Source organism: Meles meles, chromosome 10 (assembly GCF_922984935.1).
Source record: "Meles meles chromosome 10, mMelMel3.1 paternal haplotype, whole genome shotgun sequence".
In the NCBI taxonomy this organism is placed as follows: domain Eukaryota; kingdom Metazoa; phylum Chordata; class Mammalia; order Carnivora; family Mustelidae; genus Meles; species Meles meles.
The window spans coordinates 72,615,616-72,631,850 of NC_060075.1; the positions used below are offsets into that span (position 1 = coordinate 72,615,616).

The window sequence follows — 16,235 nt, forward strand, 5'->3', positions numbered from 1 at the left end:
TTGAAGTTTACTAGGCAGTCTTTAAAGCTGTAAATGACATCTCTGTACATGAATAAATTTGATTACAGAAATCTGTATTTACCCATTCTCTTCTCTTGGACATTCTGTGGACATTCTTGAATATTATGGCATATGACTTCTGTTTTTTTTAAGAGTAAGGTAAACTAAAGAGTTCTACATTTTCCCTAAGTCCCAGGGTCAGACTGGAGATAATAGCAGGCACGTAGTAGGGGTTAGAGAGAATTAACAGTAAATTGTCCCTGTCCCACCTCTATTTGTGGGCTTATCTCAGCAACCACCTCCCCTGATTGTCTGGAACTACTAAGAAAATTATTTTAATTGTGATAAAATAAACATAACAAAATTTACCATCTTAACTACTTTTAAGTGTACAGCTCAGTAGCGTTAAGTACTTTCACAGTATTGTACAACCAATCTCCAAAATGTTTTCATCTTGCAAAACTGAAACTCCATACCCATTGATCAACAAGAAGTCTTAATGTTTTCCATGACTTATTTATACATACCTTATATAACTGGTTTGATTATGCTCCTGAAGGTCATAGATTAGACAGATCTTTATATCCCTCCTGGAGTCTCACATCTTGTTGGTGTGAGATGCTTGGTGAGAAAAATTTCACCAGGATATAAAAGTTCACACTTTCAAATCCATCCAGAGGAACTTTTGGCTACATCCTTGCCTCACCCGTTTGTAATCCAGGTGTGGGTCGAGCCAGTCTCTGGTGCTTACCCCAGTAGAAAGTCAAACCTGCAGGATGAACAAAGGCAGGGAGCAGGCCCACCCCTGGTGTGCTTCAGGTGGTTCAGGGAGGGAGCCCGAGAGGAGAGATTGATGTTATGTCAGATGAGGGAGGACCTCAACTTTTAGGCTTAGGATTTTGGACCTTCATCTTATAGGCCTAAGATTTTGATTGCAGTATCATGGTGAAGGTACTGCTATAGGAGAATTAGTCTGGTCATTGCGGGTCGGTTAGGGCAGAGAAGGAAGGGTTAGAGAGGAAGTCTGTATCAGAGCTAATGCAGTGGCATACACTGAAGGCACTAAAGGACAGACCTAGGATGATAAATGGGGTAGAATGAGTCAATCATATGTGATTGTGATAATGGACAAAAAAGGCTGTTGGAAGTTGATGTCTGATTGGATGACTCTTAAGGGCAGCGGAGAAATAGGGCAGTCCCAGATTTCACTGTGGGTAATTGTCATTTACTAAAATAAAGCCATCTTAAGAAAGAGGGAAATGGCTTGGGGAGTTGTGATGTGAGAAAAGGTTTAGATATTTTGACTGTGTGGGAACAGGAAATGTGAATCTGGCAGAGTTCAAAAGCTGAAGCTTGGGGCTAGAGGTAATTGGGGGCCATTGCAGGCGAGAAATGAGGCTGGGAGGATAGATGAAAACAGTCAGGAATGACATACATAGGGGAGTCCAAAGACCACATTCCAGAAATGTCAGTAATTAGTAGACCGAAGGGAGAAAAAGAATATGGGTCAGGAAAACAAGAGTGAAAGCGTAACGTTACGGAGGCTGGCAGAGCCTTCCAGGAAGGCATTGGTGAGGTGTTGCTATAATTCACTTAGGGCTGTGAGGTCTCAGAAACCTTGAGAACACACTACACTTTTTCATTTAACCTACACCCAAAGGTCACAATAAAAGCAAAGGCAAGACCAATGGATTTGACAATGACTGGATTACTGATTTGGAGGGCAGAGAGGACAGAGTGCAGACTTCATGGAGGCAGGAGAAGTTGTGGAAGGAGAGAAATCTGGTTGCTTCACCCCTGGAAGGAGAGAAACAGCAGGGGAGGGCAAAGGTTGTGCGTTTTTTATTTTTTGGTTTTTCACTCCCCAGGATGGGGGGCATTTTGGGCATGTTTGAAGGCAGGAGGAAATGAAGGTGCTAGAAATGGAGACAAATCCTAGTGAGTAGGGATAGGGAGAGGAATGGCCTCAGACAGGCCCAGGGCCTTTTTCTCCAAAACTGGAGAGAGGGAACATTTACCCATGGCAGCCTCTTTTGGGACGGAGGAGGGATGTGAAGCAGAGGAGGCAGGGTGTGCAGAGCCCGCGCTGGGGGGATCAGGACTCTGAGAACAGCAGAGGTTTGCTCTGGCTGCCGGCGGTTGGGCATGTGGGAGTCAGCCCGAGAGGACTGGGAAAACTCCTTCCTCATTTATTGAAAGTATTAGAGAAAAGAAGGTTATGAATGAGGCAGATGAGCTTTTCCAAATAGACAAAATCAATAGCAAAGAGTTCTAGTTTGGGAAATTTTCAAACGACAGTGGATTATAATTCTGTGATGACTGCAGATCATGATAGTGTAATTCTTTCACCATCATTCTGAAATGGATCGTCAGCCAGCGGTTTAGATTCAGGCGAGCGTTGTCTGTGTGTCTGTCTTTGATGCTATGGCATTGCAAATTAGACAAACAGAATAAAATGAAATAGAATCAGATTGAAAAATCAAGGCTGTGGGAATAAAAAGCTTACTGTGGAAGGAAGTTTGATTCCTTCCATTGAGGAGGTTAAGTCTTGGTTTTCCAAAGGCCCAAGGTTAATAATAAATTAGGCTAACATGGAACTGAAGTGAACTTGACTGAGCAAAATAATTTGCAAATACCACCTGTTTTCTGCTTGGGTCAGACATTTGTCTCACAGCTTTTCTAGGATTCCTTTCTATCCTAACCATTGCTTTAGAATGTTTCTGCCATTTCCTTGCCCCCTAAAGGAAAACCAGGAGCCAGCAGGGACAAATTTTGAGTGAGCTGAACCTTCAAAGTATAATTCTGAAATTCTTAGTGGTGGTGTATGTCTCTCAAATTGCTGCAAGCCAAGTCCCCGACACCCAGAAGACCCTTGCCCATCCTCCCGTGTCCCTTTCCCAAATTGTAGCTAATGGAAGAGATGCAGAACCGAAAGGAGTCTGGAGATAACAGTGGACTTTAGCTTCAGTTAGAATCCCCAGGGTTTTGCTGAGCCAAACCTCTGCCTTCTTTCCACTGATTTTAGGACTCAAAAAGCTACCACCTGTGCAAAGGGAGGTAGAGTCCTGGCATGAGATTAACTTGTTACTGCCACAGAAGGTGAGAGATGCCCAATGTGGGGAGAGCTTTGCTGGAGAAAGAAAACAGACGGGAGTCTAGATCAGAAACTATACGGTAAACCAATAACGAACACAGAAAAACTTTGAACTGGATCTCAGGCAAAATGAAGATTAAAGATCATACCATGTAAAGGAATCTTATGGAGATGGGGGTCGGGGGAAAGCAAGCCTGCTTTGGAGAAGGGTCTTATAGGGAAAATATTATCAAGGTATTAAATGCCCTGGTACCTTCTCCTAATACAAGCATTATACATATGGACAGTTCATTTATACCAGAATTCAGCAAACTAAGGCCCCTGAACCAAATCTAGTCTGTTATTATAATTAAAGTTTTATTAGACCACAGCCATTCATTTACTTACTGCCTATGAATGCTTTTGTGCTACAACAAAATGGAATAGTAGCCACAGACACTGTGTTGCCTGCAAAGTCTAAAATATTTACCAGCTGGATTTTTACAGAAGTTTGCTGACCTATCATTTACATAATTAAAATGTTAAGATCCTAATGGATGGTTGACAAGCACAGCATGTTTAAGTAATATTATTGAAGTATAAATTGCTTTGGGAAGTACATTTCTGGCAACTACCAGATACATGTAAGTTGAATTTTTGAGAATTCTGCTATGTATAATATATAGATGCAGGGAAGCTTTTATTTTCTCTTACAAATACAGCACCTGGCAAGTCTAGGCAATTTCTGGTTTCAAGTTCTACAGAATTGACTCTATAGAAATCACTATAATACTTAATATAGTAATTACATAGAGAAAATTCTATATCAAGCATCTATTTGCTCCCAGGGAAGACTTTGGAGACTGAACCCCTTTAGTATCTGGCATGCAAAGAAGAAGGGGCCATTTTCCAGCACCAGTGAATTGTGCAGGGGTAGGAGGGGGGAAATTAGATGCCTCTTCTGTCTGTTCTCTCTAGAATAGAGAGCTTCGTCTCTAGATTTAACTGAATTTTTAGATCTCAAGTTAAGACATCTGAATTTTAAGTACAAACACTATAGTCACACACACCTGAGTTTTTGGTAACCTGTTGTTTCAGATTGGGCCTATCTCCACCACTTTACTAGATTTTCTTACTGTGTTTATAATCTCATTACTTACCGGCCAAGTCTTGATGGGCGTAACCTCTGAAATATGAGCGAGTAGAAGAGAAAGGGACTTTAAAGTCACTCAGCAAAAAAATCTAGGAGGACCCTTTAACGCTCCTGGGTCTGGATACATTAACAAACATTGCCATGTGTGTACCTGCCAGAGGCTTTGATACCAGTGTCCTGGGGAATTAATTCCATAAAAGAAGAAAATTCAGCTGGGAAGCTTGAGGTTTTGCATACTCTCCTGACATCAAGAAAACCTTCCTGTATATAATAGGGACATGCCGACAGATTTCTTAAGTTGCTGCTGTCCCGGCACCACATCAGGCATTTCCACTGTCTCAGCAATGTTCCCAACCACACACAGCCTATTGCAAATCTACTCTATGTGCTGTTACATAGTGACTTGATTAAAAGAAATTCTAATACATCCAGGGCAATCTTTTTACTTCTGCACTTAGTAAGGACTCTAGGCCACACCTCTTGGCATCAGTCTATCTGATGAGATTAATTTATTCCCAATATTAGAAATTTGTCTTTGAGAAGAGTCCCCAGTTTGAAGATCTATCAGGAGTGGCCTCAAACCCAATGAGGAGCAGCACCTTTGTCCATCAACTTCGGATGTCCACAGCAGGGTAGTGGAAGCTTACAGGAAAAAAATCAGGAGAATCCAGAGAGTTCAGGTTATGCTTTCTATAATGCCCACAAATGTGGGGCTACCTATAATTTACTTTTAACTTCTGTTCTTATATTATCCCAAACAGGTATTCCCTTTTCTAGCTCTAGGCGGAGTTCGATGAGCACATGTATCTATCTAATACAAAAGAGCCTTGGTGAAACTACTCATCTTAAGGGATAATGCACAGTTATGCCTCGTTCTTTTTAAAATCAGTATGCCCGCTGGCACTCAGAGGCTCAAAACAATGTCAATGGCCAAAATGTCCATGGCACATACTTGATGCAACTCTCAAGAACAAATGTTGGCAGTTAATCATAGTCTTTGAAACAAATCCACTGCTGAAGATCTCACTGATGGTTCTCAAGTTGCAGCACTACCGACAGCTCATAATGCACTAAGATAACGTTTTACTTATCTGATTGTTGCTCGAAAGATGCAGTCAGCACACCATAGCCTGCAGGCCAAATTTGGCCTTTGTTTTTTAACTTTTTTTTTTATTTTTATTTATTTGACAGATAGAGATCACAAGTAGGGAGAGAGGCAGGCAGAGAGAGAGAAAGAGAGAAAGAGGAGGAAGCAGGCTCCCTGCCCAGCAGAGAGCCCGATGCGGGGCTCGATCCCAGGACCCTGGGATCATGACCTGAGCGAAAGGCAGAGGCTTTAACCCACTGAGCCACCCAGGCGCCCCTGTTTTTTAACTTTTTATTGTGAAATAATTACAGATTCACAGGAAGTTACAAAGAAAATGTAGGAAGGCCCTGTGTACTCATTACCCAGTTTACCCCAATGGTTCTTACATAAGGTACAATATCAGAACCAGGAAATTGACATTAGTACAATGTGTATGTGCAGTTCCACATTTTACCACACGTGTAGATTCATGTAGACAGTGTAACCAAGATAAACCATTCCATCACCACAAAGATGTCCCTTGTGCAACCCTTTTATAGCCACACCCCCACCTCCACCATCCCTAAGCCCTGATAGCCACTCATTTGTTTGCATCTCTATTTTGTCATTTCAAAAAATTTACGTATGTGGAATCATACAGTAGGTGACATTTTGAGATTGGCTTTCTTCACTTAGCGTAACCCCTTTGGGATCCATCATCGTGTCCGTCACTTATTCCCTTTCGCAGCTGAGTAGCGTTCCACTGCAATGAGAGACCACAGTTCGCCATTCCTCTACCAGAGGACATTGAGTGGATTCCAGTTTTTGGTTTCTACAAATAAAGCTGCTATGAATAATTATGTACAGGTTTTTCTGTGTACATGTTTTTCACTTTCCCTCCAGGAGTGCAAGTGCTGGGTCCTATGACAAATGGACGGTTGATTCACTACCCAACTCTTTTCCAGGGTGGCTGTGCCCTCACATTCCCACCAGTGGCGCCCAGGCAATCCAGTTTCTCTGCGTTCTTGCCAGCATTTGGTGTTGATGCTATTTATTTTAGCCTGTTTTATAGGCACGTAGCGCGTCTTACTGTGATTTTAAATTTGTATTTCCTGGTGGATAGTGACGTTGAACTTTTCACGTGCTCATTTGTTAGTCACATTATCTTCTACGGCAAAATGTCTCTTCATGTTTTTTTGTCCATTTTAGACTGGATTGTCTTTGTACCGTTGAATTTTGAGGGCTCTTTATATATTCTAGATACATGATTTGCAAATCTTCTCTGTCTGCAGCTTTTCACCTTTGCAAGGGTCTTTTGCAAAGTGCTAAATTTTGAAGAAGTCCAATTTATCAAGTTTTCTTTTATGGATCATGCTTTCGGTACCAAGTGGAAGAATTCTTTGCTTAATCTGGATCATGAAGATTTTCTACTATGCTTTTTTCCTGAAAGTTTTATATTTATATTTAAATTTGTGATCCATTTTACATTTTATGTGACGTGTGAGGTTTAGATAGTCATTCATATTTTTGCCCATTTTAAAACCAATTATTCCAGCATCATTTGTTAAAAAAAACTATCCTTCCTTTATTGTTTTTGTACCTTTGTCAAAAGTCAGTTGATGACACCTCTGTGGGGCTGTTTTTGATTCTCCATCTTCTGTAAATCTATGTGTCTACCCTTCCACCAGTATCACACTCTTGACTACTGTAGTCTTGAAATTGAGAATGATTCTTTCCACTTAATTTTTCTTTTTCAAAATAGTTTTTAGCTATTTTAGTTCCTTTGACTTTCCATATAAATTTTAGAATTGTGTTCTCTATAGCTTACAAGAAAATTTTGCTGGGACTTGGTAGAAATTGCTGCCAAGCAATTGAATGAAGTGCAGGCATTCTGTGAACTGAGACCCCCACTCCCCCGCCTAAGCCAGTGACCTTGCTTCAAGTTGGGCTCAAAATATCTCCTGAAGGGGTAGCTTCTAATTTTTTTCATGTAAACTGAGATACTTACTACTGTGTTCAGGCTAGCTGCACTCTCAAATATACCTCTTCTAACATCATTTCTATTTGACTTGCAATGCCTGTTGGGCCCAGGTTAATTTTCTAAGTACAGTTGACTCACTCCAAACTGGAGATGTCCTATCAGTGAGTCACAAGGCCGCCATGGGTCAGGCATTCAGTTTCAAGGACAGTCTAAGAACCAGTTAATAGTGGAATTTCTACAAAATGGGTGTACTTGGTGCCTGCTTCAGACAGGTGGCAATGTTGTGCTGGGAAATGGCCTGAGTACTTTAACCAAAGGAGTGTGTTCTCTTTCTTCTCCTGGGTTCTTTATTGTTTCTGCTGGACCACAGGAGAGGAGAGGACAAGGAGGCTAATAGGAGAGTGATTTACATGCCCCACTGTCACTTCTCTACATATGACAGCCCTTGAATGGGAGAAATCCCATGACAATTATGAGATGGGTACTTCTGGGCACATAACACATCAGTTCCAATAGACATTCGGATTTGGAAGCTGTGACATTACACTGAGTCACCCACAGGGCCCCACTCACAAGGGAAGCCTACCTTCTCTGCTGCGGAGCTCGTCCTTTCCCAACTGAGGAGTATAAAATGTGTGAGTCAGGCGCTACAGCAAGTGGCATATGGGTGCCAGGTCCTGTTATCCCCTAACCAAGAGGGCGGGAAACCTGAGGAGGTGGGGGGATGCTAGCCTGTGGGGAGGGAACTTAACTGTTCCATGGCAGGGGTGATGCCCGTCAGCATCCAGAGAGAACCAGGGCCCAGGTGCTTCTTTCTTCTCCACCCCCACCCAGCACCTCTGTCACTTCAGCACTTAGCACCTTGTCATCATTGTCAGCTGTGAGGGTCACCTGCCCTGCGTGCACTTTTGCATGTGAACAGTGCCACGATTGCCTGCAGCCCAACCAAACGCACTTTTGAACTTTTGGTCCATCCAAAGCTCTCAATCAAAAAGCTAGGTTCTTATCACTGATACCATTTATTTTCTGTTTGGGGACTCCTTGACTCAGGAACTATATCTGCCTTTCAGATAGTCACAGGAACTCCTGATTCCTTGTCATGAAAATATTCCTTCCTCTGCCTGCCTGCAGGAGTCACCAACCACCAAGGCACCATTTGGGTAGCTTGTTTCAGTGCTTGCTTTTCTGGCTAAGCCTTTAAACATTGGCTCAACTTCTGTTCAGTAATAAGTAGGACAGTGGGAACCCTTCCTCTCCCCATTAACCCTCAGCTGTCACTTGGGGAGAGCATTCACTACCAAACAGATTCCAAGGAGTCTTATATTCCCAAATCTGACCCATGGTTCCTTCCAGAAAAATCACATCTCTGTCAGCATTCCATCCCCATTGCCAAAACTGTCAGGCCTGGGATTTGATTTTACCCTATCAGTAAGAACCAGTAAGTAAACTGGCCTATCACAGTATCATGGATGCGGACGGGAAGACAAGACTCTTGGGTCAGAGGCCAAGGATCTTATTTAGCACTCATGACACAGCCTGCAGAATGAACATCGGCACGTTTGTGGCAGTTCCCCTTGTCCCTAGTTCCAACGGGCCCAGATGGATGCCAAGCATGCAGCTGAGAAACACGGAGGGTGAGGAATCTACTGCTTTTACAGCATACCTGGCTCCCTGTCCTCAAGGTTACTAACTACATAAATCCTAAGAAATACCCAGGCAAAACTGTTGTCAGGCCTTGCAGTCTTGGGACACCCAGTAAAGTGTGTGGATGCAGAAGAGGTGCAAGAGAACTGGACTGTCTTGTCTGACAATTAGCCTTTCCTATATTGTGTCATTTGTCCTTTCATGTATGTATCTCTCATGCTCTCTGTAAACTGATGCCTTGCGCACTCTAGGCCCTTGTACAATAGCTGGCTACAAAATGGCATACAGCCCAATCTAGAATATATTCATATTACAGTTTCAAAGACTGAAGGATAAGCCGTTCACAAGTTTGCCCACCACTCACAGTTTGTCAGCCACCTGTCAGTCCTAAGTGGAACAGAGAGCTAAAGAGAATTTTTCTGGTTCATCTTTCTTTAATAACTATGATGACTGCCCATTCCTAAAATAATGATGGTCACTCAGTTGTCTAGAAAGAGCCACTTCTATTTTTCTAGAAAGAAATCAACCTATTGTGGTGAGAGGGTGATGGCGGACAAGGCAGTAACATACTTTTGCTAAGAAGTGATTATCCTGATGGCCCAATGCTAAGATAATACCACTCAGCCCCAGTGCAGAACAAATGAAATTTTTTTTCTTGTGGAGTTTTTATTTCAGCCTTAAGAAATACTCCCCAAATCTGTTATTTAGATTCCAAGATTTTACTCTTCAGAGATACACCAACTATAACTGTTTTAAGATTACAACCAAACTTCCGTTAAGTCTCAGGTTTTAATTCATGACAGGTAAACAACAATATCTGAGGACTAAATGGAGAACAAAAACGAGATCAGTGGCTGCAGTAGACAACATCTGAAGAATAATTCAGCAGATGGACATTAGTGGTTAAGTTTCAGATCCACAGAATGAAAAGCATAAATACAATGACATGACTAAGTGGTTATCACTGGCAGACTCCGTGAAACCTGAAGTTCAAATGCACAGGGCTATTTCGGTAACTCAGAAGGGACAGAATAATAAAATGGTGGTGCGTCTGTGCATATGGCATACAAAATTCTTCCTGTCCTATTCACAAAATACCTTAAAATTCTATCTTTTTCTGTGTGTTTCTATTGGAGAGTTCAAGGAAAAATCAAAACACTTTTCTCCTGAAAGCTGCAGTGATGCAAATAAAAGGAGTGCTGAAATCACAACGTTTTAACACATTGTCATGCAGTGTTTTGGAGTTTATCTTTGGGGTATAAAATACTCAGGAAGTGGGCGGGTGTAAAAAAATATTAGGCACTAATCAATTACATGTAAGAACCAAATTAATCCCATTTATTGGAGGGAATTTAATTTGAAGAAAATCAGCTTCCTGACTTGGTTAAAACAAAGTCTACAATGTAATGAGACAAAAGTGAAGTGGTTTAAGTAATAAATGTTTAATCAAAGAATTTTACATATTATTAACAGCATTCATTTGGCCAAACATCTACACGTTTGTAGAATCCTACTGTATATAAAGTGGGAATGTATCAAGTATAGACTATGAAAGTGCAAATAACAAGTCAAGGTTAGAGTAATTTTTTTTAACATTATAAAATTAACTTGTTTACAAAATAGGCTTTGCCAAACTTTATTTCTGAATTGTAAAGTCAATGACTGTGTTGTTTTTTAAAATATGTACCAAGGAAATACAAATTGAATAATGATCATTTTTCATGCTCAGGAGATAACAGCACAGAAACAAAGGGTACTGCACAAGGTGCAAGGAGCTGGAACCCATCACATACACTGTCTCCACACAGACCACTCTTTCTCACCTTATGGCAGCTTTGCAAGACGCCTCAATGTGATACAAAGACTCTTCCTATTGAAAAACTACAACTTGGTCTAAAAACTGATTGGTGTCAATTATTTTTAATCCAAAATAAATTTGTAAAAAAATCCTTTAATGGACTGTTTCAGTTTAATATACAGTAATACACTGTAGACAAAGTTAGTATTTTCCCCAACTAGTTTAATGGGGATTGATATCGATGTTTCTGGTAACTGGGGAAATAAAAGCTAATGTGGACCTTTGATATCCATGGCACAGGAGCAGTACACACACAGTTTATTCCAAGGGAACCTGGGGAATATTAAGTATTCTAATATTATGTTCTAGCCATATGAATTCGAAGGACAAGAATTTCAAAAGCAGGTTCTGGAGAAAAAAAAATTAATCAAAAACCGTAATCACAACTCACATGGATATCAATAATAATAAAACCTTTTACCCAGCCCAGGACTTGCCTGTACATGCTCAGTACCAAAATTTTGGTATCTGTAGATTTCTGGTAAGAATCTGGCAAAACATTAAATGGAGTGTTGCATATCTATTTTGTTTGTCTTATGCTAGTTTTGATAATACATAAGTAAAACAGCCATTCCAACAGTTTACTCTAGTTTTAATTACACACTGTACCATTGTATCTTAATTACAACTATGACCAGTATTTTCTTCACAGTAAGACACTGATAACTAGGAAGTTGATTTTTTTCAACACTAAACAGTAATCACACAGCAAATGAGTATTGTGCAATAGAACAAACACATGTCAGCATTTGCTATTTAGGCAAACAAACTGTTTGAACATTTAGTTGTTATATTTACTGTAAAGGCAAGGCCATGGGTGGTTTTATGGAGGTCTTTGCAATTCATAGCATAGTTACTTCAGAAGAGACACTGAAATTTGAATTACTCACTTATTTAACTGGCAACTATCCATTTAGTTAGGCAAAGGCACGGTAACATGTTGCGCAGGATGTTTTATTGAATTTTTTAATAATTGTGGGATTTACTATAACTCATGAAAACTCCACGTTTTTTTCTATTTTATAAAACACTTACCATTAAAAGTAATTGCACCCATTAGTAATTAGAATGCACTGTAAAAGTTTGAAAACAAAGAACTATGATTGCACTTCCAATAAAGTGTCTCTTAAAATACAGCACCGCTGTTGCTAATCAACTGTATTTTAATATTAAAATAAACTGTTTTTAACAGCAGCATTAGGTTTAGTTAACTTAAGCTACAGGCTACATTTATTTAAATGCAGTCTCCATGGCAACAAAAGCCCATTCAATTCTGGAATATCACTGCTACCAAGTGGCACCTTTAACTCCCGGGAAGGCCGAGACTCCTCTGGAGCCCTCCAGGACACTGCACGTCTACACGCCTTGTTAGTCAGCGCATGAGTTTGGCACAAGTGGACTGTAATAGACATGACAAGAAATCTTTGATTCATGTGATTATGAAAACTACACTGTGGTAGATGTAGCACTAAGGAAAAGCCTTGGATACCTCAGTTCACACTGCTCACACAGAAAGGAAGAAGGTGATGGAAGAACACAAACAGACCGAGGAACGAAATGTTATTAGATCTGTCCAAAATAACTTCTAAAATGAAGAAACCTTTTTTCTTTAAAAGAGGAAAAACCACCCAAGGATTAGGGAGTTAGCCTTTAATTTAAACGTTCAATTTAAGTATTGCCAACCTTAGGCTAAACAGAGGACTGCACTTTCTCAGAATGTGGAATCTGGCCTACTCATTCCATTTGTGTTTCTCTTACTCTTCTGTCAGCACAAAAGGGAAAAGCTATCCCATCAAATACACAAGAAATTCCCCGTAAGGTTGAAATCAGAAATGAAGCTACCGTTCAAGGGAACTCCTTCGTATTCAACCCTAATGTCAGTGGTTTAAAATTGAGTTGGAATTGAGTTGGTCAAGTCTCTATAAAGCAACCTCCACTAGAATCCCATTTGTACCTGTGACTCATTTAGAGCCCAGAGGTCTGCAGTTCACACTAAATGGACTTGTTCAAGCCAGTCACTGGAGGTTTGAGGTGTTTGACTTGAAACATCTGAACCATCCCCCTTATTGGCTGCCTCATTACTACTACTGCCAGCTAGAGATGCGGCCTCTCCAGCCAGAGTATTTTCTTCCAAAGGATTTTCTTCTTCTATTTGGGTTCCTCTACCTTCACTGACCACAGCATCTTCAAACACTGAATCTTCTGGTGGCACCAGTTCCACATCCCTTACACCTTCTGACTCATCTTTGACACAGGGAAGCTGAGAATCTGCACTGATTTCTGTAGCTGCTGGAGGAATCAGGGCAATACTCTGAGGGTTCATGTCATGAAACCAAGCCATGATATTGCCAAGGAGATTGTCATTGATGTTGGCGTCCTGGCCAGCTGAGTCGGGGTCACTGGATGAGGGATAGAAGTCACTCCTTGCCTCACTGAGAGGGTGTGAACTCAGAGTGTCAGTTGAAAATGGGTCACTTTCTGTTCCTAATCTCATGAGGCTGTCACCAAGTTCCAACAGCTCAGAGCTGCTCAACGCTGCCCGAGGGCTATCTGTGTTCCTGGGGACCGAGTCTAGCCTGGAAGGTAAAGAGGTGCCTATAGCTCCTAAGGATGCCTCATTACTGAGGAGGTCTCTATTTTCCTCATCAATGGCCAGCCCGGATTCTTGCAGTGATAACTGTATTGCAAGAAGTATATTGGGATCATCTTCATCCAAGGAACTCAGAGCCTGAGGTGACAGAAAGTAAAATCACTTTAAAATTTCAAAGGACAAATGATTTAATTGAATAAGGTTTAGTACCTACTCTTTTCCCAAAGATAATAAATATTAATAAATATTACCTTTATTTATACACAATTATTGTGTTATCTACTCAAATTTTATTTTAATTTTTTCCTTGACCATGCTAAATAGAAAAAGAATCCTTAAGAGAACTCTGAAATTTAAGAATCTTCCCCGGTATCATATCTCTGAAACAAAGGTTTTAGAATGAAAAGAAGAAAAAGGAAAGCAATAAAAGTAAAAATAGGAAGCCATGCTAAACAGACAAAAGCATGAACAGGGGCTGCCCAGGAAGGCTACCTGAAGAGAGTCCTGGTTTTCAGAGCGGCTGGCAGGGGTGTAGTCGCGTAGGGAAGAGCTGTGCAGCACGCTCATAGACGCCGAGCTCACCACCGAGGCACCAGGCCTGCGGCCGCTGCCACCATCAGGGATGTCTGTTTCAAAGCAAGTGGAACCAGAGACAATTTAGTCACACAAAATTTCACCCATCTTTGTTTTTCAGCCGACAATTTCTCTTTTGGTGCTGTCAAAAACCCGTGTTCACTTAATCTTTCAGAGATTTCTCCTCCATATTTGTCTCATCAAATATATCTAATACTGGGGCATCTGGGTGGCTCAGTCAGTAAGGCATCTGACTTTTGATCTCAGCTCAGGTCTTGATCTCAGGGTTGTGAGTTCAAGTCCCACACTGAGCTCCAAAAAGGGGTGCTAACTGGCTTCCTTATTTAGAAAAAAAATTACATATATGTAATTTCCCTGTTTATGTATATGTATGTATATACACACACATATATCTAATATTACTACTTCAAACACATGATTGCTCTTTATATTTTTGTTTGCACTATATATGGTTCTATTAATAAATAATGCAAGTGCTACCACCCATTCCTCTCTTTTTCCCTTAAGCAATAACAAACAAAACTAAGGAATTTTGGCATTACAATAACCTGAAGAACAAATCTTTAGGTTCACTGATTCTGATATATTAAAGATGATCTGCTGACACGAGAGTCTGAAGATTTTCCATTAACATCTAAGAGTTGATAATTAAAAATCATATATCTCCAATACCAGAAATCTTCTTTTATTTTTATTTTTCAAAGATTTTATTTGTTTGATAGAGAGAGATCACAAGCAGGCAGAGACACAGGCAGAGAGAGAGGGGAAAGCAGGCTCCCTGCTAAGCAGAGAGCCCAATGTGATGTGGGTTTCAATCCCAGGACCTTGAGCTGAAGGCAGAGGCTCAACCCACTGAGTCACCCAGGCGCCCCAATCTTCTCTCTTTTAAAGAATGTTTAAGGGGGACTGAGGCTAGGAGAAAAATATTCCAAGAACACAGTAACAGTAATGAAGAGCTACAATTTATTGAGTGCTCACTAGGCGCTACCAGTGTGTAAGGCTTCTACATGCATTCTCTCATTTACTGCTCACGGGGAGCCCACAAAGTGGGACTGTTATTATTGCTTCTTTGGAATGAGGAGACTGAAGCTTGGAGATGTTAAGCGAACCTGACTAAAGTTTCACACTGACACACAGCAGGGAAGGGGTCATGAATCCATGTCGGGCTGACTCCCACGGCCCAAGTTCTTGATCTCCCTGGATTTCTGTGTTGTGTGACATCTGAAGCATTTGCGTATTAAGTGTATATCTGAACTACAAACCGTTTCACAAACATTTAGATTAGCCAGTTTTTAGAATGAATTCAGGGGAACCAAGAGACTAAAACACAGCCAGCTCAAGAGCTTACCTAAAGTGCTCTCACTTGGCTCTTCAGGGTCCGGAGGGCTACTGAGCAGACTGTGCACATCTCCTCGACGGCGCTGCTGTCTGTGCCTCCTCCGGTACTGAAATTCAGCATATTCCTGCATAAACCAAAGGTTATAAAATACAGGAGAGCATGCAATTTTTCTAATGCAAATAAAACAAACAATACACTTTTTTCCAGGAAAAAAATGTGTGATTTTATATACATATTATAAAATCACTTGGCTTTGACTAAAGAGACTTCAGGTTTTGCCATGCCAATGAAAAATAAAAGGTAAAATGGAAAAAGAAAAAAATTCAAACAGTCATTACGACTGCCTGGATAACTTGGGAATACTTGCAAGCTCCAATGCTAGGTCATAACTGAGCCTTAGTTCATGTGCTTGGGTCTTGTTACCTAATATGACGAGAACTATAGTGATTTAACTAATTTAAGTTAGGATCTTTACTAAGATAAGGTAGGCTCTTGGAGGTTTGGTTTTTAAAAAGTGACTGTGACAGTGCAATAGAAAGAAAAAAAAAAGAAAACGAAGAGCATACACTGTCAAGTACTTGTCAGACTATTAGATTTTGTATTCTTTGGGACAACTACATACCATACTCAGAAGTTACATGGTTAAGTTAAATGAAAAATGTAAAGTGAGCTTTAAAGCTAAGACGTTACTTGGCTTCCTTCCTATATTAACTAATACATGGGGTTATTTATGACATGGGCAGGAGGAAGTGTTTTCTGTGTAGCATATGGGAAGAACACAGGTTTGGGCAAGGCAGAACCTGTGCGACCTGCTATTTCTTGGGTACAAACATACTTTTCCACATTTTAGTGACAGAAAATTCTAGGAGAGAGGCCAGTTAGTGTGCATGACACAAGCATGAATAGGCTAATTTTGAGAACGACTGTAGAATCTTTC

The 16,235-nt window shown here is 40.7% G+C and overlaps 1 protein-coding gene across 3 annotated transcripts in view; it reads right to left on the minus strand.

The window, feature by feature from the left end:
- Window positions 1-9,563: 9,563 nt before the first annotated feature.
- ANKIB1 (ankyrin repeat and IBR domain containing 1) overlaps window positions 9,564-16,235 on the minus strand; it is a 154,175-nt gene continuing 147,503 nt past the window's right edge. For 2 of the 3 annotated variants that reach the window (XM_046021411.1, XM_046021412.1), the window contains 3 exons: window positions 15,308-15,422; window positions 13,858-13,991; window positions 9,564-13,503 (listed from right to left, as the gene is read on the minus strand). In XM_046021411.1, the coding sequence (XP_045877367.1) occupies window positions 12,763-13,503; window positions 13,858-13,991; window positions 15,308-15,422 (990 nt within the window). In that variant the 3' untranslated portion in view covers window positions 9,564-12,762. The remainder of the gene's footprint in view (window positions 13,504-13,857; window positions 13,992-15,307; window positions 15,423-16,235) is intronic. The other variant, XM_046021413.1, reaches the window with a different exon arrangement.